The sequence below is a fragment of the Styela clava genome, chromosome 9 (genome assembly GCF_964204865.1).
Source record: "Styela clava chromosome 9, kaStyClav1.hap1.2, whole genome shotgun sequence".
NCBI classification, from domain to species: Eukaryota; Metazoa; Chordata; class Ascidiacea; order Stolidobranchia; family Styelidae; genus Styela; species Styela clava.
In genome coordinates this window covers 11767913-11791110 of record NC_135258.1, presented here as the reverse complement: position 1 = coordinate 11791110, position 23198 = coordinate 11767913, and the positions used below count along the sequence as shown (strand labels likewise).

The 23198-nt window shown below is 35.8% G+C and overlaps 4 protein-coding genes across 5 annotated transcripts in view; 2 read left to right on the top strand and 2 right to left on the bottom strand.

Annotated features, from left to right (window-relative positions):
- Positions 1-23198, bottom strand: part of LOC120338889 (vesicle-associated membrane protein 4-like) — a 129902-nt gene that overhangs the window by 63576 nt on the left and 43128 nt on the right. The window lies entirely within an intron of this gene.
- Positions 1303-3533, top strand: LOC120338673 (oligoribonuclease, mitochondrial-like). 2 transcript variants are annotated; one of them, XM_078115911.1, is made up of 3 exons: positions 1303-1553; positions 1628-1690; positions 2099-3533. In XM_078115911.1, exons 1-3 carry the CDS (start codon positions 1551-1553, stop codon positions 2666-2668), a joined length of 636 nt encoding a protein of 211 aa, XP_077972037.1. In that variant the 5' UTR covers positions 1303-1550; the 3' UTR covers positions 2669-3533. The 2 variants fall into 2 exon arrangements, with proteins under 2 accessions (XP_077972037.1, XP_039262509.2); XM_039406575.2 differs by lacking the exon at positions 1303-1553 and having other exon boundaries at positions 1562-1690.
- LOC120338671 (DNA replication licensing factor MCM6-like) lies at positions 3524-19074 on the top strand. The gene is made up of 18 exons (XM_039406573.2): positions 3524-3716; positions 3932-4075; positions 4282-4395; positions 4517-4679; positions 5455-5594; positions 6033-6186; positions 7340-7444; positions 8260-8410; positions 13120-13223; positions 13609-13765; positions 14394-14524; positions 14771-14926; positions 15225-15353; positions 15709-15830; positions 16381-16510; positions 17148-17382; positions 17749-17888; positions 18281-19074. The coding sequence occupies exons 1-18, from the start codon at positions 3622-3624 to the stop codon at positions 18392-18394; spliced, it is 2484 nt and encodes an 827-aa protein (XP_039262507.2). The 5' UTR covers positions 3524-3621; the 3' UTR covers positions 18395-19074.
- LOC120338672 (proprotein convertase subtilisin/kexin type 7-like) lies at positions 19060-23161 on the bottom strand. The gene is made up of 2 exons (XM_039406574.2): positions 23137-23161; positions 19060-22214 (listed from the first exon to the last, which is right to left on the bottom strand). Exon 2 carries the CDS (start codon positions 22172-22174, stop codon positions 19820-19822), a length of 2355 nt encoding a protein of 784 aa, XP_039262508.2. The 5' UTR covers positions 22175-22214; positions 23137-23161; the 3' UTR covers positions 19060-19819.

Sequence of the window (23198 nt, the reverse complement as noted above, 5' to 3'; positions counted from 1 at the left end):
CATATATGTACAATGTACACATACACTATGTTAACTAAACTAAAGCAATAATAAAAGCCTATGCCCAGTGATGAGCTGTAGCCGGAACGCACCGGAACGGCGTTCCGGTTGTTAGACATTTTATTGCATTTGCGTTCCGGTTGTTGAAATAAAATTATGTCATAGAAAGTCCAGTTCTAGTACATCTTGTAAACTTACCTATTAACTTGCGTTTTTTTTACGCCACAATTCTTTTTAAGTTATATACAATTACCTCAAAATTAGGGGGGTTGAAAGTTTAGAGGGGTGCAGTGAAATCACTGTCCTGAAATACGCTACCGATACTAACAATTATATTCGACGTTTGTTCTATTATGGTTTTGCCCATGACGTCACTAACATAATATCACGATTTAATTCACCGTAACGATCCATAGGATTTAATTCTATGATATGTTTATTTCCGCGTAATTATAGGCGAATGTACACGTCGTACCCCTGAATTCTACACGTCTTCAAATTTACCCTGATTTAAGAAAAAAAAAAAATTAAATTTACCCCGATTTCAAATGCCAATAAATTCAATATACACCGAGTACTCGATGTTTTATGAAAGAAAGTATATTTGTACTTCCTAAGGTGAAACAATTATCAAACTAACAGTCATTAGAAATTTGCGCAATTCGACATTAATATTTTAGTGATTTAGTCCATAGAATTTGTTTTTAACGGATCAGAAAGACAAGTCTGGAATCCAGCCCAAATGCCTTCATACGGAAATATGACAAGTTTGGTTGACTCAACGACTAACATACCGGTTGACTTGAGCGCTTGATATAGCATGGAGCTTCGTAACATCCGCTACCAGAAAATACGAGGGAAGCCCCCTATATTCCCTGTACGTACTCGCTGTTTGTAACCCTAACAAGTCCGTCGTCAAAATTTACCGAGAACGAATGTTTTATTCCTCAAAAAAATTAAGGCGAGATTAACATAATGTGTAACAACGGTGAAACAATGAAACATTGTTTTGCGTGGGTCCGTACGTATTCTGGGCCAATGAAGGGCATTTTAGAGTATATTTCCTCATTGTTTGACTCTACTGGACTATATTCTAGCCAAGTTAACTATTCCTTTGCATGCGATAGTGTTATAAACTGAAGCCCATCTGTACAAACGATTCCTTTAGAAACCGTCTATCATTATTAACCCGTTGCAATAATTCGTTACATCAATCATGGCGTCACAGCGCTCAAAATTATAAAGGAGAGTAACTGTTAACCCGCGGGAAAAATGATCAGCTGACTGCATAGCAAATAGCACGTTCGGAGGCTAGTCTTCGTTTTGCTCTGTCTTTTGGATTTATATGTTTTTAAAATGCTTTTTTTCGTTTTTATTTGCGACGATTAAAATATTGGCAAGTTTTTGTTTATTAATTATATTATACAGTACAATTTAGAGTATCAGCATTGCTGTTGAATGCATAGATGAGGATTTATACATATGATAAATAGGACGCCGCGTCAGTATCTGAATGCTAACATACAGACATATCTGTACTGTATGTGTTCATGGTGCGAATTCCAAAATATGCCTTTCATACTATAAGTTTAGTTGTGCTTTACTAATGTCACATTTTACTTTACAGTCTATGTTTTCACTTATAAATCAGTTGAAGGTCATTAACTTCAGAACTTGGTATCAAATTAAGGTGCGTGTTATAGGATTTTCTGATTTTATAGTGATACATTTGTATATATAGATATACGGTAAGTTATAAATAAAGAGAAAGAAATACCTCATATCGTTATTATTTTATCTCTCAAATTTGTTTTGATTTTTCGTTGTTCACAATATTACATGCTAGCATTTACTGATTTATTTTCACATGGTTCCAGATATTAAACATATCATCTTACTGTGGTATCGTACTCTCTCACTTGGCTATATCAAGATTTGCGTTTATGACAGTAGGCCATACTGGTATAACGATATTATTCAAATACTTTTCCATCAATATCCAGATACCTCCGACATCTTTCTATTAACTCTCAAACCCCTAAAATGTTTGTGTAATTTTCTGTGTTCGCTACTGATATCTTCATATATTTTTGTTCAGAGGAATTCATTGAATATGGCTGATCGGAAGTCTGGAAGAATGATATGGGTTGACTTAGAAATGACTGGTTTAGATGTGGATAAAGATAAGATCATTGAAATAGCCTGTATTGTCACAGATGCTCATTTGAAAATCATCGCAGAAGGTCCTAATTTAATAATACATGAAAGTGAGGAATTGTTATCTGGCATGGATGAATGGTGTCAACAACACCATGGAGCTTCTGGTCTGACGGAAGCCGTACGCAAAAGTAAAATTTCTACAAAAGATGCTGAAGACGAAGTGTTGCAATTTGTGAAGAAATATACTTCTCCCAAAGTGTGCCCTCTCGCTGGAAATTCTGTACATGCTGATAAAAAGTTTTTAGATAAATATATGCCCATGTTTTCAAATCATTTGCATTATAGAATTATTGATGTTAGTACAGTAAAAGAATTATGTAAACGTTGGTATCCAGGCATCTATAATAAAGCACCCACAAAACAAGGATCCCATAGAGCTATGGGTGATATTATGGAGAGTATAAAAGAGCTCAAGTATTATAAGGACAATATGTTCATCCAAACTTGATTTTTAATGTGCTCCAAACTATTTTACAACATCTTTTTTGTAGTATTTGCATTCCTATCATGAATATGATACCTCCTATATCAGTTTTGGTACATTGTTGTTATACAATTTTTAAAATCTTACAATTCATATTCTGTAATAATAATTAGGACCACGCATCAAGTTGTATTGTGTACTAGAATGTTTCTGAAACCCAATTACAGCAAGTTGTAATTAGAACTATTCTAATACTAAGTACTAATATTAAATATGAACGAATGAAATATTGTATTTCCACTTTTCATTCATGTATTGTTTATATCTATTTTCACCAATCACAAAAATAGCAGTCTGGCTAAAATCTTCAATACATTTTGCAGTTTGAATTTGTACTTGTGTGGCTAAAATCTCAGTAGGAGTGAATAATAATTTTATTACATATTTAGTATCTCAGTCCATCTCAGCATCAGTGTGGTGAATGTTTTTTTTTACCATATTTTAAAAAAGTTTGTCTGATATTGGCATAAATTTTTCGATTATGTTGATAGGCCGTAAAGTCTGCTTGATTACAGTTATTTATGTTCATATTTGGTTTTAAATGATTTTAATAAATAGATTTATTTTGAAGTTAATGCTGTATGAAAATATTCACTTGTATTGTATTTTGTAATGTTCAAATTGAAATTTCACATGAAATATAGTTTATGCAGTCCAGTCTTGTACATCCAAATTCTTCACACATCTGATTTATAAATAGTCCCACATATCAACCTTGTCGTGATGGAATTTGATAATCTTCTTAAAAATAAAATCGTAGGTAAAACACTGTCTATGCAACTGAGAGTTGCCAATAATTCTGTAATTTTTTTTCTAATTGTTTCAGAAATTATTATCATCATATACAATAGTAACTATATTTACTTGACTTTGTACAAGATTTGATATTAGTTGTCAAGAGTACTTCAGGTGCAAAAATGGATGTTGTAAACCAGGCTGGACCTCGGGTAAACAAAGTTATAGATGGCATCGCAGAAAGAGTTCAAAAACTATTTCAGGATTTCTTGGAAGAGTAAGTCAAAAGATGTATATTGTTTTACATTTGGAATCCGATACTAATAAAGCCTCAAATGGTCGTTTGCTGTAGTGTACATTTTTGCTCTTGACAATCCGGCAAATTAGTGGCATTACATACCAGTAGTTTGAATTATGATTTTGATTTTCAGGTGCTTTGGCAGTTGTCTAAATATAAAGAAACTAATTTTTTATGACTCAAAATTATTTCAGGTTTTCAGTTGAAGGTGAAGTGAAATATCTTGCACCTGCTGAAGCTTTGATGAGACCTGAACGCAACACCCTTACTGTAAGCTTTACAGATATCGAAATCTACAATCAACAACTAGCAACTACTATTCAAGAGGAATATTACAGGTAAACTTTGATATTTATGAGATTTTTTCCATTCACATTTTATTATACAATGGTTATTCCACACTGATCATTCCCTATTTTGTTTCAGCTTGTATGCTTTCACTCTCTTGCTTGTTTTGTCATATATTTGGAAGTTCTCTTTCCTTTTTGCAATTAAAATATAAAATCGTGTTAGGTCTCATTACTTGTATTATATTACTTTTCAGAATGTACCCTTTCCTTTGTCGAGGTGTAAGAAGTTTTGCAAGAGAACATTATCGTGGTATCCCAGCCAGTAAAGATTTGTATGTTGCATTTGAAGAAGTTCCAACAAGACAAAAGTAAGCATTTTTGTTGTATTCTCTTGAAACCAATGATCAATATTTTGCAGGTTATTCTATCTTGTAATTCGTGATTGAGTTTTCTATTATGTTTATGAAATAAAGTCTTCCATCATTACAGAATAAGAGAGCTACGGAATGGAAGAATTGGAACATTGTTGAGAATTAGTGGTCAAGTTGTCCGAACTCATCCTGTCCATCCTGAATTGGTCAGTGGAACATTCACATGCTTGGATTGCCAAACTATTATAAAAGATGTGGAACAACAATTCAAATATGTGCAGGTATGTCTATTGTCTAAAAATCTGAAATCTGCAAACCATGGCTCGTGGGCCAAATCTGGCCAGTCAGGTGAATCAATCTGGCCTACTTGATTCTAGCATAAATTTCTGCTTTTAACATATTCTGCATGCACTACATACCGCAGTTGTTGTTAATTTTGTTCATATCGTACGCATTCTTGCCACTCTGCTCATAAGATATAACTTTTGACGTCACACTTACTTGCCTTGCCATTCTAGTTCGGGAAAATTTATGTTACCAGTTTCAAAAATCTTGCCCACTCCATTCTATAGAGCAGGGGTTCCCAAACTTTCTACCCTGGCAGACCGGTAAAATTAAATTAAATGTACTCGCGGACCGGCAAAAAATTGAAATGACCGGGATGGAAAAGAATAACATATGTTTGTGTAATGTAATGCAATGTCAGGCACTCAATATGCTTCTAGAATCTAGACAAAAAAGGTACGCTTAAAACATTTTACATGAAGAAAATCTATCAAATAAATCAAGACGTCGCAATATGACGGCAGAAGAGAAATTGCGTAATAAACCAACTCAACTTCATCTTCGGTAAAGCGATTGAGACGGCATAAAAATAACAAAACAACTAAATTTCTCGTAGCTTGGCAGACCAGCACCGGTCTGCGGACCGGCGGTTAGGTACCACTGCTATTGAGTGTAGGTTTTAATATTAAATGGAAGAAGCATGAACAGAATGCCTTACGACATTTTTGTATCACTATTTTCTTTTTCATTTTATTTATATATCCATTACAGCCTACAGTCTGCAGAAACCCACAATGTGGTAATCGTTCAAAGTTTGTGCTTGATACAAACAAATCCAGATTTGTTGATTTTCAAAAAGTGAGAATACAAGAAACACAGTCTGAACTACCAAGAGGATGCATTCCTAGAAGGTAAAATATGTTAATGGTTGGTATTTTACTAAATTGTTGTTTGGAGGTATTGTTGGGAATAGGTCACTTTATGGACCAATCAATTTCAACCATTCAATCAACTTTTAGTACGCGAGTTGGAAAATTTTTTTTAAATTTATTTCGCCTTTTTTAGCCAAATTTCCCACAATGCCTCGATGATTTCCAGTACTTTCAATGACGATAGGTTAAAATTTATCCTAAATGTTGATTCCAAATTGCTCAGCAAGTATTGACCACCCTGAAACTGTCAATATCTCGTGAGGACTATTTTTCAAAAAATTTTACCAGAGATTGGTTTTAAACCCTGAGCTTAGTATAGTTTTTCCAACTGACAGGAACTTAGTTGACGAGACAAGTTATTTGTTAAGTATACATCCACAATATACGATATCTTGATTATATGTTTATTCTCTCCAGTGTTGAAGTAGTTGTTCGTGCTGAAGCAGTTGAAATGGCTCAAGCTGGTGATAGATGCGATTTTATTGGAACGTTGATTGTTGTGCCAGACGTCGGACAACTTGCAACACCAGGGACAAGAGCTGAAACATCAACAAGAACCGGCGGTGACAGGGTAAGTCAATTACACAACATTGGTATTTTGAAGGGTTCTCTCGTATTATTTGTACCATGTTAGGGTGAAGCCATGATTTTATTCCGATTTTCCTTAATTTAGTTCTATTATGAGTTTAGGGACTGTCTTTGTTAGCCAAGTGAATACACCCCCTGCCCATAGGCTTCCGTCCCTTTACACAACTTGATGTAAAGTAGGCGAACAATAGCAGTTACCTCCATATGAGTACACATAGTTCTGGAGCTCCCAAATTCCATGCATACCACCTCACCCATGGTGTAGTAGATTGGGTAGGCGATGCCAAACTGGAATGATGATGGTCCTGTCAGTATAAAGTAGCTCCTTGCACATCAGTGGTACTTGTTAGAGTGAATGGCATATGAACATGTGATAAAAAATCATATTTGATGTTATAAATACATGGTTTTAGGATTAATAAGAATCGTTTTTTAAAAAATTATATTTTTGAAGTGTTAAAGACTCACTCAAGTCAGTATGACTTGATATTCTTTCTTTCAATTTATCGTGGAAACCCAATTGTATTTTCAATCGGATTAGCTAAATTTAAACTTGTTCAGTACACTTTTATGTGTTCCTTGTTGAACATGGTCCCATTACAGTGATACCTCGGTAATCGAACATACTTTGTTCAGGATTGGTGTCGATGCCGACTACTGATTTGTTGGAGTACCGAAACATTACCATTACCATAAGAAATTATAGTTCAATCTTGCGCATTCCAAAATACCCAAAATAGTTAGTCATGAAGATTGTGTACCATGGCTGATACTGTGGCGGATTGCATACCCGGACTAATTTGTTTTGGTCTTCGTGTTCTTATATTTAAGCGTCGATCTCTTGTTGAATGGTCAAGTGGCAACGGGATGACCGGTTCAGGTGACGTCATCTCACTTTACGCCAAGTTAGGTGTTCAAGCATTGAATTTTCATTCGAGCACCGCAGCATTTTTTGATCAACCTTTATTTGGTCGACTACCGAATTGTATCGATCGACTATCAAGTATCACTGTATAATCAATATTCCTTTTATGAAGATACAATTATAGATTGTATTTTAAATAGTAGATTTATTTGGTTTCGGTCATTTATAATTAAAAATGAAACCAAACCTCGCATATTTATTTTTATTGCAGAGTTTTGAAACAGAAGGAATCAGAGGTCTGAAAGCATTAGGTGTTCGCGACTTGAATTATCGTCAAGCTTTTCTTGCCTGTCATGTCACTGCCACCAATCCTACAGTAAGTAATCTTCAATTTTTTTCCATGTTTTGTATTTACAATGTCGGCACGGTTTGAAATAATTTTGAGTATATTTCAATTTTCTCTAATCTTTGTCAAAATGTTACATATGATGTTTATGAATGTGTGGTATGGAGACGTGATTCTAAAAAAGAAAATAATTATTATTCCATAAGCTAAATTTTAATAAATCATTGGTATTCGAATATGTTATTGTTATTGGGAAGTCCTTTTTATAACACGAAACTTCATGGAATTCAAATTTTGTCTGAACTAAATTTTTTACTCATGGCTAAATCAGAATTAGTATTGTGGTATGCATTCAGCATGTGTGTCTGACAGCAATGACTTAGCAGTTGAAGCGTAGACTTATCTGTGTTAGCAACGCAGATTACACACATTTAATTCAAATCCCATTCTCATCACCTGACCCAATAAATTATGGAGGCCGCGTCGATTCTGATTATTTCAAACAATAGTAGCACTAGCACCTTGCATATCGTTAGACGAAAGTGACTGCCTGAGCCTGAGCCTCAGGATTACGACTATAGTTGTGATTTTTGTTAAAATATCGATGAAAATAAGATCTTAATGACCCCGATTGTTACATTGTGCTCCTTTTTATTATATAAACGTTAACTCATCGGTTATAAATGAGCTGTCCTTCATTCATAGTTTTTCATATTAAGTTTTGAGCCTCCGGCCCAGTAACCAATTCTTAATCTGTAACTGACCCACCCAGAATAGTAATTGCCCACCCCTGCTCTAATGAATATATAGAAAGGCATGTGATTATCACTCATTGTCAATTACAGTTTGGTGGAAAAGAAATAAGATATGATGAACAAACAATCGAAACTATTAAAAATCAAATGACAGAATCGGAATGGGAAAAAATTTATCAAATGTCTTGTGATAAAAATCTCTACAACAATCTATGTCAAAGCTTGTTTCCAACTATTCATGGTAAGTAATAGATATATAAGGTTTATAAAGGCAGCTTCAATTTCGAATTTGTTGTGTAGTCAGTTATCTTATCAGTATATCTTAACTAGGTTTATTTTATTCTAATCAGTGTTTATGTAAGTTTTTTTTACCTCATTCAATGCACCTTCAGGGTCCAGCAAACTATATGGTATCTATAAATTCCTGTTGCAATTTGAAAAATTTATGACTTTATGAACACAATGTATATCTTCTCCAACTCACATGGCATTATTTTTCACATATAGTTATATAGTTATGAACAAAAAGATTGCTTAGAATTGAGGGTACAGTTTTGGAAATGCTAATTTTAATGGGATGCGGACAACTCGACTACAGAGAGGCCTGGTGAGTTGTCCGTCTTTTCGCATTTTCAACAGCGGTGTTTTAGGGGTATAGAAATGCGTTTTTGATATTTTTAGTGCTCAAATGTTGAGAAAAATAGATAAATATTCGCTAGAAAGCATTTTTATTTGTGTAAGTGGCTTATTTTTCTCATGTTGTATGAATACAAATACAGTCTACAGACGAAATAGGATTGCGTGCGTTTAAATTTTGTTAAGTTTCTGGTATTAAATGTTTCGAATGATCACCTTCAAGTATAATAAAACATTTATACATCACAGTAACACTTATATATTTATGAATGTGAGCTTAGTAGTCTATGGTCGCAGTAGTCTAAACTCGCTTACGGCAGTCGCTCGGCAGGCAGTCAACTAACCAGTCGAGCTACCGCTCTGCGACGTGATGTCATCGGTGCTCGAGGTGAAGACAACTCGACTACAGAGCAACGAGAGGCAAACAACTCGCCAGTAACAATCGCTCTGCGATATCGATGCTCCAGGAGAAGACAACTACAGAGCGATTGCTTTGCAAAACGCATGCCCAAGAGTTCTACTTGTATAGCATTTACTTAGTGCCGACTGATATTAGTTTTGAGCCAACTCGCCACGACAAGGTTTCATAGAGTTGGAATTTCTTTTTTGCAGAAGAAAACCAGGAACAGATAGGCACTGTTGCTGCGCCTGGCAAAAAAACTGGGCCGAAGAATGGATAGGTATACAAATCGGTGATATCCATGCACGGAGATTAGATAAGGTGTCAGATCGGTGATAAAGAAGCAGCGCGCCGGGATTCCTGCTCGGGTATCGCCGAGTTTACAACTGCGCCTGGCAAAGAAACTAGGCCGAAGAATGGATGAATAATTTTTTGTAATGATTAATGAATTTAATATGAAATTTGAATACTAAACGTTATGGGGAAATTTAATGGATGAAAGATTTTGTTTTCTTTTTCGTTACGAACAATGAATTTTATTTGAATACTAAACGTCATAGGGAAATTTGTTGCGTCACATACTTACTCTTTGCAATACTGCGGCGCGTAGATCCTAGAACACCTATGAAGAAGAGAGTCCACAGATAACTCTCCGTCCTTAAACTGTTCCCAGACATATTGCACCCTCTCGTTGGCTTCCGCATACCTGCCGTTGACACGCCTCGCAACATTTTGTTCCAAAATGTCCACAAGGTCCGCCTCTATCCCGATACTTACATCGTACATTGTTGTGATGAGACTGTAAAAAGGCATATTTTTTCGAGTTATACTGTTGGAATGGCAGTGCCAACTTTCCAAATGATTGTTTGTTCTTATTTCCCCGTCAAATACTGACGAATCCTTGGTAGTCCAGACACTGTTGAATAGCCATGTTTTCTCAAATAATTCGGCGAAGTTCTTGAGAAATTGAGTTTGCATCTTCTTTTTCGGGAATTTGAATCTGGACAAAATAAACATAGCTGGTATGTAGCAGAGCGCCATGACATGCTTGATCAGATCTCTTGTTCACGCGTCCCTGAGACAAAATAAAAACATATTAAATCAAAAGAAGTGAAAGATGTACAAAGACATATATAACCATATTTTAACCACTCACTTGTTGTATAGGCGAGCCAAATGTATTGTGGCGCACATTCTTCATTATGGCCTGGGTGAAGTGGAAAGAGCAGCCCTGCTTTTCAACGTCCGGCCATACTGAAGAAAGTGCTTTGCCACGTTGCGGCTTCGAAGTCCAGCACAAACCTCTTCACATGTGCACCTGAAAACGAAAGGATGTGTAAGTTGTTGAGTACATTGAAGATGTGAATGTAGTCTATTTTCCGGCGCCGGGACATGAGGACAAAGACCCACAGAATCTGCTTTGAGCATCCACCGCTCCTGATGAAGGAGTCTTTAACCACATCAAATGTCCCATCCATGAACCAGATGTTTGCTTTCGACAGAAGTGACAGCTGTTTCCTCGTTGAAAAGATTGTGTGACGTGCGCCTTTGACTATTGCATCGTCAATTAAAAAATCTTTGGGAATGTGTTGATGTTGCAGGCTCCTTGATTGTACTTGGGTCTGACGGTCTGTTGTTTTGTCGCTTCATGTTGCACAATCTCTATAACTACTATAAATGCACAGAGTCAAGTAACTCACCTTTACTGCGCCAATCTGCAATCTACCTGCTGCGATCTCTTTGCGTGCCATTTTAGCCACAATCCCACAAGCTGTGTAGGGATTCTCTAACCCTCGTTCCCCCACCAATCTTTTCAGTTTTCCATGTTGTCACTCGCCGACCACAGGGCTATGTGAATGGGGCGCTTCCTTTCTGATGAAATCTTCGTCCTTTTGCAGGATGTTTGCCGGGCAAACGTTCCCTTTCCGCCTTACGGAGCATCTCCAGGCAAATGCAAAATAAAATTGTTAGGTATTAGAAATGGGATGATAGAAAATGGAACACTGTGTAATTAATACGGATGGACCAGTTCCATTCGCGTTGGTGCGATAAACTGTGTATGAGTATGCCATCCCTCTCGTAAAGCTTCGCTTTACCTCTTTGGCTGATGGCGTCCTTGATGGTGAGAAGCACAACCGGTGTTAGCGAAATGATGTAATTTGCCGACGTTTCGAATTTCTATACAGAAAAACTTCATCAGGGCATGATATGGAAAGGACACAAGTTGATATGAGCAAGAAAAAGAAAAAAGGAAAAATATGAAAAAAATATCATGGCGTCAACTCTAATCTAAAAGGATGATGATAAGATGATATATATAAAAAACAAATTAGCGCAAGTTCAAACAAAAAGGGGACTATTTAAACAATGATTTATACACAGGCGGGAAAAGTGTGGTTTCTTTGTCATTCATCGAATTCTTCTCTTGATTTACGATGATTTTCCTAAATATATCAGTCTTCAATTCTCCATTTCTTCTCTCTGTATCTGGACATCTAAGAAGGCTATTGTCCCATTTCTTCGACTCTTTGGATCAACAATTATCTTGGATCAGTAGCCTCGATTGACGATACATTAACCACTGACGGAATATCTGGGAATGCGTCGTTGTCCAGTGTAATATATTAAAAATGTTAGTTTATTCTAGCCTAGATAGGTTGACAAATAATCGATAAAAAAAAAAGACAACTCACCCTAGGTATTGGGCTGATTTCCGAGTAATCTACCAGTCGACGGCTTCTAGGTTCCATCTGCTGGGATGGAACAACTGGGTTGGAGTCATGGTGAATGTCCTGGGCCTGGAAGCAGTCAAGGCACTCCTACTCAAACATAACCTCCTGTTTTTTTAATAGTCTGCACTGTTCCCTCGTCATTGCCACATCTGAATTATTGAAACATTTGCGATGGAACCAATTTCGACAGACGTCACAGATTAGTCCCTCCTGATTCATGGAAACATTGTCGTCACATCTCTTGCACATATTTGGAGTTTCCATCTTGAAATTCTTGAGTAGTTTTTGTAGAGTTATTATATCGTTAATCGTACTCGTGTCAGTATAAAACTGTGATGAAAACGACCTCGGTTTCTGAGTATTCGTTTGTAAGGTGTCAGGCCGTCATTATCGCTGATCTTGGCACCCTATCTAATCTCTGTGCATGGATATCACCGATTTGTATACCTTATCCGTTCTCCGGCCCAGTTTCTTTGCCAGGCCAGCGACAGTGCCTATCTGTTCCTGGTTTTCTTCTGCAAAAAAGCAATTCCAACTCTATGACTGAAACCTGAGCATCGATATCGCAGAGCGACTGCCGTAGGCGAGTTTAGACTACTGCGACCATAGACTATTAAGCTCACCTTCATAAATAAATAAGTGTTACTGTGATGTATAAAGGTTTTATTATGCTTAAAGGTGCTCATTCAAAACATTTATTAACAATGGACTTAAAAAATTTAAACGCACGCAGTCGTACAAGTCAACAGTCTTACTTCGCTAATGTTACTCCAATTTTGTCTGTAGACTGTGTTTGTATTCATACAACATGAGAAAAATAAGCCACTTACACAAATAAAAATGCTTTCTAGAGAACATTTATGTATTCTTCTCAACATTTGAGCACTAAAAATATCAAAAACGCATTTCTATAGACCTAAAACACCGCCTTAGGAAATGCGTAAAGACGGACAACTCACCAGGCCTCTCTGTAGTCGAGTTGTTTCTGGTGAGTTGTCCGTGTAGTCGAGTTGTCCATCAGCCATTTTAATTAGATTCTTCTAGAAATAATACTTTATTAATAGAGCATTTGTTTTAGGTTAAGTTAGATTAAATTTCTTTGGTTTATATGGGGGTCCCAAGTTTGATCATGGTTCAGTCCCATAGTCGATCTTTCTCTTTACCCCTCTATTTCTTATCAAGGTAATGATGAGGTGAAACGTGGGACTTTGCTGCAGTTGTTCGGAGGTGTTCCAAAAATTACCCTGGAGAAGACAACGCTTCGTGGAGATATTAATGTCTGCATTGTGAGTTCATTTACTATTCAATATAGTAGTTTATTTACTGTTAGCATGAATATTTAAATATATGAAATAAAAATAACTTGCCAAATTTACAAAATAATGTACTAAACAAATGATATACACTGCATGAACATTGTGTTCTATGGGTTTCAGTAGGTGATGATGTTTTTATGCTTAAAACATTTTGTTGTGTATTTACGGTTTTTCATCAAAAACATTGGTATTAATTTAAAATTCTTCGGGGTATATGTAGATGTTACATCCATTGCCGGTGATATATATATAATATATATTTACCTATCGGTGTTTTTCTTAGCCTTTCTAGAATTCAATGTACTTTTAGGTGATAGCTTATGCCAACTTATGTTTTCTTGTCTTCTTTTATCAGGTTGGTGATCCCAGTACAGCTAAAAGTCAGTTTCTGAAACAAGTAGAAGAATTCTCACCTAGAGCTGTATACACAAGTGGTAAAGCATCAAGTGCTGCTGGTTTAACTGCTGCTGTTGTTCGAGACGAAGAAACGAATGAGTTTGTTATTGAAGCTGGTAAATAAAAAAATTTCCTTTTTTTTCTGAAGAAAATAAATTTACCAAGATTTCAGCCTATAGCCTTTTGAATCATACATCAAAATTTTGACTTTGACTCAAGCCTTGGATTCGTAGAAAATTGAATCTTGATTACAAAAACATTAGCGAATGCTACCAAGCCTTCTAAATAGACTGTTAAAAATGAGCAGTTCCCGAATTCCTGAAGAAAAGGGTTTCATTATCATTGTATCAAAAGTATGAAAATCAGTGAAGTCATGCCAAACTCTGACTTCACCCCTGTTTGGGACTGCCTCTGATTGTGTTTGAATGTATCTGTTTTCCTGATATGTCAGAGAAAAGTACGCTTCATTATTGGATGTTCAAAAAATTTGTGTTGAAGGACCTGGACATTTTTTGCTTGATTAGTCAAATGGGGTGAACTTTCTATTTCCCTCACAGAATTCCCACTTCGAAAGATTCGAGTTGGAATTACTTTTCTAATTTATAACAAGACAAAGTATTCACAGTTTGATGTGAGTTGTGGATCTCCATCATAAACAACATAAAATATGTGAAGAGTTCAGATGAAATAAACCAGTTTACATATATCACACACTAACAAAAAATGTCTTTCCAATTTATTTAGGTGCTCTCATGTTGGCTGACAATGGTGTTTGTTGCATTGATGAATTTGATAAAATGGATCCTCGTGATCAAGTTGCAATTCATGAAGCAATGGAACAACAAACTATATCTATAACCAAAGCTGGTGTCAAGGTAATTTTTTCAAGCATTATTCCAGTGGAATGAGTGATTGTAGTGATTCATTTGACGACAATTTTCTCTGTTTGTTGTAATTGAAAACTTTTCTGCCATAATACCTATCAATATGAGGTCAAATCATGAAGATTTCATGCGCTACTCTTAATTATGGTTGAAAAATGTTTTTTGTATACCAAATTCTGCTTCAGTTTGCCATAGGCTAGTAACTATTTATAAATTTTTGTTTTTGATCATTTTCAGGCAACTTTGAATGCAAGAACATCTATACTCGCTGCAGCAAATCCAATCGGAGGTCGATATGATCGTGCTAAATCACTTCGACAGAATATTGCACTAACTGCTCCAATCATGTCCAGATTTGATTTGTTCTTCATTCTTGTTGATGAATGCAATGAGGTAATGTTTTTTTTTTTATTTGGCGCTTATTCACACCCTTCTTTCTAATATCACTACTGGTTTTTGAAAGGACGAGAATCTTTTTGGTTTGGCATTGTATACCCAATTCACTACACCCTTTTCATATTAACGTAATTGCTGTATGTTTTTTCTCAATTTTAAATGAGCCCTTTTTTCTGGGGAACCTCAGGATCTAGGCCAAAAGAATAATAATAGTTTCTCTACGTTGTATTTTCAATTCGTTTACATTTCGAATTGTTCAATAAGTTTTCTGTCATGATTCGCTATTGGTATTCAGGTTACAGATTATGCGATTGCACGACGTATTGTCGATCTACATGCAAGACTGGAACATTCTGTTGATCGGACATATTCACTTGAAGAAATGCAGAGATATCTGATATTTGCTAGAATGTTTAAACCCAAGGTATATGTATATACTGCATATAGGTAAAGTAGTATTTGAGATAACAATTGCGCTAGTTTGGATATCAGGACAGAATAGGATTTTCATATTTGTAGTGGGGAAATAAAATATGGCAAGATTGCTTGCTAACTCATCTGAAGATATATGACTGCTTGGTGCAATTACTCGCCACCAGTTAATCAGTCATACTAAATATGTAAACACTGTTGGGAAGGAACTATATGATGGTATAATTATATGACAAGCTATCCCGATTGTACGGTTATCAGTCCATATCGGGTATGAAAATATATGACCATCATAAAGTACTGAAAAAAATGTTGAGGCCAATGCAACCTAACATATGCTTTCACAGATAACTAAAGACGGAGAAGACTTTATGGTTGATGAATATAAAAGAATGAGAGAAAGAGATTGTTCTGGTGTTGCAAGATCATCATGGAGAATCACAGTTAGACAGCTAGAGAGTCTTGTCAGGTGAATTTCCCCACTATTCTGTTGAGGAGATTATGCTTACAAAGTTATATTATGAATTCGGATCCCGTAGTTGAGTATCTGGGATTTTTGCTTTTGGACACCCAAGTTTACATACGCGTTGTTTTGAAAAAATGGGTTGTCTGGTTTGTTGTGGAAAAATCGCTTCTTCATCAACTAATGGACCCTTCGATTTTGAGTTTTCAAAACCTAAAGAAGGAAGAAGCTGCTAGAAAGCTACATTTAATTTTTTACTAGATTCACTCTGAATGCTATAGGGCTCTATATTTCTAGCAAAATTTTCCTATTTCTGCTCAAGTTGCACCATCTTGTGGCATTGCGGCAAGTCATTCACTTTTTTTCTACAAACTTGATTCTCAGCTGAGGTCTCATCGGTATGGTGAATTGCTTGACAATCGCTGATTTATAATTTTGATTTGGAGCATCAGAATTATAAGATAATAGATTTCAATGTAGGTTGCATAGGTTACTGCTGTACTGCATTTAGTCGTTTGATCTTGCATGTTTTTATATTACTCTCTTGTTTACACAGATTGTCAGAAGCGATGGCGAGACTTCATTGTCTGGAAGAAGTTTTACCAAAGCATGTGAAAGAGGCTGCAAGACTTCTCAATAAATCAATCATAAGAGTCGAAACACCCGATATTAATTTTGATCAAGATGTAAGCTTGAAAAAATTAATTTTCTATCTTTGATCTTGAGAGATATTTGGTAGTTGCAGTGTTATTATAGTCGATGCAAATAGCCATTGAAAATCATGTTTTTTTTTTAAATTTCCATTACTTAAGTTAATAATGATTTAGGTCAGGGGCTCTCAAATTTTGGTTGACTATTATTCACAGAGCTCTCAATAAATTTATAAAATATTGATGGTATTTACCGATGAGTAAATTAAAATTACTTTATATAATGACTCGGATGTATTTGCTGCTTTATATTCGAAAATATTCAGTATTTTAGTAAGTAAATGAATAGCTCGCGGCGCCCCTATGTTTCTCTCAGGGAGCTTTGGGGATCCGTATGGGGCACTTTTAGAACCCATGATTTAGGTCAATTTCATCCACAAAAATATCTTCATTCCAAATTCTCATATTTCCTCTCTGCGGGTTCAAAATTATGACATTCCAGAATATATATTTCAATACGGAACCGACTGGTGTCAGTGAACCAGTACTATTTAATATCTATTCAATTATGGAATTCCATATTTGTAGCAATTCTTGCTATTTGATCATTAAATTTTCCTATTATTCCTTTGCTTTTTTGTGTTTGTATTCACATGTCTTTATTAATTTTTAGGAAGAGATCATGGACGAGGAACAAACAGCTGAAAACCAGGATGCATCACAAGAACAGGCGACGGCCACTCGTGTGTTACAATCTCAGGATTCTAATCTTCCTTCTGGTGATTCTGCTACCACTCCTGCGAAGAAAGTTCAGAGTAAAATTTCATTCGAAGATTATAAAAGAATGAGTAATATGCTCGTCTTACACATGAGACAGAAAGAAGAGGCTGCAGAAGAAGAATCAGGAGGTCTTTATTTTTAATCAAATGCACATTTGCTGTTGTTGTTCTCGTTGGGGTTGTTGTGAAAAACCGCTTTTCTCCGCAACTGATGAACTAAGGGATTTTAAATTTACAGTACTTAGAGATGGAAAAAGTCGCTTGGAAGCTTTCACTTTAGTTTTCTCTGATGTCTATTTTTTCGATCTGATTCAATTCTTTTAACTTTTAGCTGGAATTTTGTTTATGTGTGGTGGCCATATTAGTCATCTTTTATCTCATTGCTCTCTTGTCTTAGTGGTTAGTTTAGGATGATAATAAAATTTAGATGTCTTGAGGGCTGTTCAGGTTCTAGCGTTTATATTCATACAAGCATTTGATCATATATAATTACAGAGGGTGACGGTGGAGCTCTGAAAAAATCAACATTAATCAACTGGTATTTGGAACAAATAGCTGAAGATCTTGAATCTGAAGAAGATTTAATCGAGAAGAAAACTGTGTTAGAGAAAGTTATCAATAGACTCGTAAACAGGGTAATGAATTTTGCTTTTTGTATTTCAATTTTAATATTTCCTACTTTTCAAATTTGGAGGCTAGAGCTTTGTTTAGGCCCCTACTCAGTTACACAGGGCTACCAGGTTTTCGAACGATTAAACTGCCATTGTCTACAAGTCGTTCTCAATCATATTTTGTCACAATACTGCCCTGTTTATGCATTGGGTGGAGTGCGGGAATGAGTGGTATAGGATGCAGCAACCAGGACTGTACCTTCGATCTTTTTCCTAAAACTTATCCGCATTGAGGTCAGCATCCTTTCTGTGAATTTCTGTTTGTAAATAAATGTATGTATACATAGTCCTGTAGCTTCAAAAATGCTGATGTGTAATTTGGGTATAATTACTCAAATCTCAATTTTTATTTCTAGGATCATGTTTTGATTGAGCTTGGACAAACTGGATTAAAAGATGGCGAGTCAGCAGAAAGTCATGAAAAGGATCCAATCCTCGTTGTTCACCCAAACTATGTCATCGAAGAATGAGAACTAAACATGCAAATATTGTGTAGAGGACTAGTCCACTTCTCATTTGTACATTGCAAGAAAATTGCAGAGATGAGGCAGAAATGAAGTTAGTAAAAGGAAACTGATCTATTGAGCCTTACTAGGGAGTGACGAATAATAAATGACGATAGAATTGTTTTAGGATTATTTCTCAGGTTCCTTATTTATTCACACAATCATGATTCAGTGGTGTATAAATGTAAAGAAATTCGCCACACAAATACTAGTTCTTAAATTATGTATCTTTCCAGTAAAATTTGTTATCTTGTTTGAAATGTCTGCTCTTTTACTAGTATGGTAGGACACATTTTCAGACTATTTACACGCAACTTGCTTCACCTTCTCAAATTGGTCAAAATGTCATCTTGGCTTAAATTTTGATCCAGGGCAATGTTTACCGAGTAGTATGCCCTCTAACATAGTGTGAAAAATAACAAAGCGTTTCTAAATTGGAGAAAAACCATTTTGTCTTAGCTGTGCCTCTTCACACCTAGTAGTATTGTGATGTGGATATAGTAATAAAATCCACTGGTTTATCTAAAACTTTCACATTTAACTTTTTTGCAGACGATCTGTGTCCTGATCATGCCATATCTTCCGTACACTGCCAGTTTTTTTCTAGATTGTTAAATAAAATTTGTAAATGAGTTGGTATATAACATGATTTGTTTATTGCATTAAGTAGATACAATTGCACCAGGATAAAATCAAATAATAAGAGGGGCAGTTTTACATAAGTAATTTGCGTCACAGCACAAAAGTGTGCAATTTGGCACAAGAATGGTGTCTCTACCACAGCAAACAAACTTTCAACAGTGATGTAGCACAGGGCTCAGAAATGTATTAGGGCAATAAAATGCATTCTTGACTGTGCTGGTATTGCATGCTACAAATGCCATATCCCCACCTCACACAATGTGTAGTGTAATAAATTGGGTAGGCAATACCGAACAAGAAAGACTGGTCTTTTTAAATATATAGTGGCTGTTTGGTGTGAACAAGCTTCACATAAAAAAATTAAAAAGATTCAACCATAAGTGCAAAACTATTCATATATAAATATATCTTACGCATGCGAAAAATAATACCAAACGATCATCTTCTAATCTAATTGCAGCATATTGGATATGTCGGCTGTTAATAACAGACTAGACTAATAACAAATTTTCGGCGCAGTATGTTTCTTTTCCATACAAAATACTGACATTTGTTATACTTCGGGACGTTCGGGTTATAAAAACTCTTGCTGCAAACAATATCATCAACTCATGCAACATCTTTGTTAAAAATCAAATTGTAGTAATAAATTGTTAACATGCTTCTGTCCCATTCGCCAGAAAAGAATGATTCAGTGTTAGGAGTAGATGAAGTGTTAATTTCACAATCATTTTTTTTTTAAAAGTACTACGTAACATCTTCAATTGAATTGTCAATTACAATATTTTCATCATTAATTTGTGAATTGACTTCTAATTCAGCAGAAAGAAATGAATCAGTATTAGAAATGGTCATTGCAGCATTCAATTCAGCTTCTTTTTGTGTACCAGGATCGCCGTTATTTATTTGAGTATCTTCTTCGATATCAAGCATTGCTACATCTTCATTTGTACCTATGAAGGTAGAATTAGGAAAAAGTTGCACACTCTCGGTAGATGTACCATATCCATTTTGAGGTGTTTCAATCCGCTCAGCATCAGTTTGATCATTTTCAATATCATTTTCTTTCTCCTCTTTGTCTTCTGCATTACAAAATGCCATTTCAATTGTGTAATATACTCCCCAAAACAATAAAAAGCAAGATATCATTGTTACAAGTTTAATGGTGCGATCAGAAAGTGCGGATGTGACATCGAATTCTAAAGGTGTACCAGGAGGGCAAGGAAGACTGAAATTATCAAGATAACTACCATCCATAACAGATTCAATATATGTTTTTCGTTTTTTCATTTCATCTGCAGTCCAACTTGATCCGTACAAAGTTAATTTCCAGCTTTTTAAGACCCCCAAACTTTCCCCTTGTGGTAATTTCCTACTTGTGTCTATGACTTTCAATGTATATTTCCCAGCTGGATTTTCGCCCCAGCATTTTACTGTTGAAAAACTCCAATCGGTGAGTCCCTTATCTGATGTATCGGACCGTCGAGTTGGAACCTCCGATCTAGTTCCTGATGGACAAAGCAAAATAAACTTCAGGTTCCCTCTGGTATGGTGGGTTACAGTGACAGTGAATAAAATATACTCTAATGTTGATAACATATTATTTTTACAGTTCTCAGTTGTAACTTCAGTGTGCAAAATCAAGGATTCATGTCTATCCATAGAAATAGCTAAATTTTTATCATGGCTCGTATCGGCAGTAAGCGACGTAAACCATGGCACAGATTTCCACACTTTGGCGGCATTTACTAAACGCCACGCATCTAGAAGACCAAAGCCGTGGATATTACTATGTCGAAATCCAGCTTTATTTTGAGTCCATGCGGTTGCATGGTCAACTTCAACAGCAGTCATTACCATAATATGTTGTATATCTCTCCAAGTAAGACAAGGTCTTGCTTCCAACATCAGTGCAACCATTCCAGCTGCTAATGGCGTAGCTGCAGATGTTCCAGTATGACTATGCGTACATTGATCAGCTGAATTACCAGGTGGAAGTGACCAGTCTGTTGTTACAATGTCTCTTATTAATAAACCAGAACCAGAGCTGACAGAACAAGCTAGCATAGAAGCACACTCTTCCGCATATGATGGTTTATTGCCCATTTCATCAATAGCACCGATTGTAATTGTATAAATTGAGCTTGCATATCCATCATAATTACAGTTGTCTCCCTTAAGACCACCATTGCCACTTGCCACGACAAATATTGAACCAAATCCATCCCTTCCTGCGACAACACCATGTTGTAGTGCCATACGACCCAAATCATGAGGACCATCAACAGTTTTGCCATCATCTTCCGGGCCCCATGAACAACTGTAAATATCATTTACATCCATATGTTTGTTAAAAGCAGTTGCCTCTGACGAATCTGTAGTTGTACCATCCAGAACCCTGATTCCGCTAAATTTTGAACCGAATGCAATTCCAACACCACAAACTGAATTTGGAACTGCGGCAATTTCACCCGCACACCTTGTACCGTGTTTATTTTCTTCTTCTTCATCATAAACAGGCGAGGGATCATCGTCGTTAGAATTTAAATCAAAACTTCCTTCTTTACAGTAATTGTCTTTTAAATCTGGATGTCGCCATTCCACGCCATCATCTACTACAGCCACGACAATCCCTTTTCCAGTGATGTTACGAGCCCAGACTCCAGTAACATTACAGTCATATCCAATAAGATTTTTTAAATGCCATTGTTCATTATACAATGGATCATTGAAGTGCAATAAATTTGGCACATTAATATGCGAACGTTTCGTTCGCTTCAAATCAACTTCTTTACTATGCCACTCTATGTGTTTATGGTTATCAAAAAGCTTCAATAAATGGTCATGATTATTCGTATCTGATTCAAAAAGATAAAAGCCTGTCAACTCTCCGATCTGTCCCTTATTAAATACGCCGAGTTCGTCAGCAATGCCATTCGCAAGTTCATCAAAATGCTTCTTGTGTGAATGGTTATCGTCATAATATTTTATCTTTATGTTCCATGTATGTGTACTATAATTACTAGTTCCCAGAATGAAATGGATGAATGTCAAAAATACAATGACTGAAAGTTGCACCAAGTGATTCCATCTTTTAATCATTTTCCAACATGTCTTAATTATTATAAATCTACAGTGACATCTAGAGAATTGATTAGAAAAATATTAAGAATTTTAAAATCCGGATAAGCATATTTATACAATGCATTATGGACAAGTGCAAGATCGCGTAACTTAATAATATTATCATATAACGAGCCTAGCAAAGTACACGCCGTAAGTGCCTAAATACCGCCTTGAATAACTGCTTACATATCGTAAAACAAAAATGTAATGTGAAAATGCAGCCCAAACTTCAATTTTTCAAAAAATAAGTGTCTCACGTGGAACCTTATTGATAACCTATTTGGTGAACTGGCATTTATCAAAAATTTCATTCCGTGCCAGACATACTTTTTAAAAAAAAAACATCAAAATTTCACATCACAATTTTGTTAGGCATTATTTAAGCAGTTTTGGTACTCATTTAACTTCCACTACTTGTTTTTTGGCATTATTTTAAGAGGAGTTACAGAGTTACGAAGTTTACTTTAGACTGAGGCTTCTGTTTCGATTTGGATGCTTTTACTGGTATACAAGAAGACTAAGAATGTGTTTGTCATTTAGATACCTACCTACCAGCCTACGGTATGCTATGAGAACGCATTTGTGTGAAAAGTCAGAAACCTGGAAACTGCATATTATGACAACCGAGAACACAGATTTCGATATTTCTCCACTTTACCTCCATACCAAACATATATATATATAAACATCATATGGCAAAAATTGTATCTCATTTCCGCATAGAAGTTAACGTACCGTACTAGTTCAGCAGTCTGTTGGCACTCTACATACCGTACACAGACATAAAATAAATACTGTGCAATGTTCACCGGCATTCATTCATCTTTTAATTACATTTTGTCAATGGCACACCTCTCGATAACACTCTATATGAATTTCTAAAGCTATTTTCCTGTCAATAGCTCACATTAATTTTTCATTACAATTCCTCAACTCACCTGAACTTTACGGTAATTCTGGAAGAAAATGACTCCCGTACGGTACTCCAGTGCCTCCATCT

Bases quoted from the DNA above. Each gene is read 5' to 3' on its own strand.
- LOC120338671 (XM_039406573.2), top strand. From the start codon at position 3,622: ATGGATGTTGTAAACCAGGCTGGACCTCGGGTAAACAAAGTTATAGAT. The intron at 3,717-3,931 runs GTAAGTCAAAAG...AAATTATTTCAG, and splicing joins TTTCAGGATTTCTTGGAAGA to GTTTTCAGTTGAAGGTGAAG. The intron at 5,595-6,032 runs GTAAAATATGTT...TATTCTCTCCAG, and splicing joins AGAGGATGCATTCCTAGAAG to TGTTGAAGTAGTTGTTCGTG.
- LOC120338672 (XM_039406574.2), bottom strand. From the start codon at position 22,174: ATGATTAAAAGATGGAATCACTTGGTGCAACTTTCAGTCATTGTATTT.
- LOC120338673 (XM_039406575.2), top strand. From the start codon at position 1,607: ATGTCACATTTTACTTTACAGTCTATGTTTTCACTTATAAATCAGTTG. The intron at 1,691-2,098 runs GTGCGTGTTATA...ATTTTTGTTCAG, and splicing joins GAACTTGGTATCAAATTAAG to AGGAATTCATTGAATATGGC.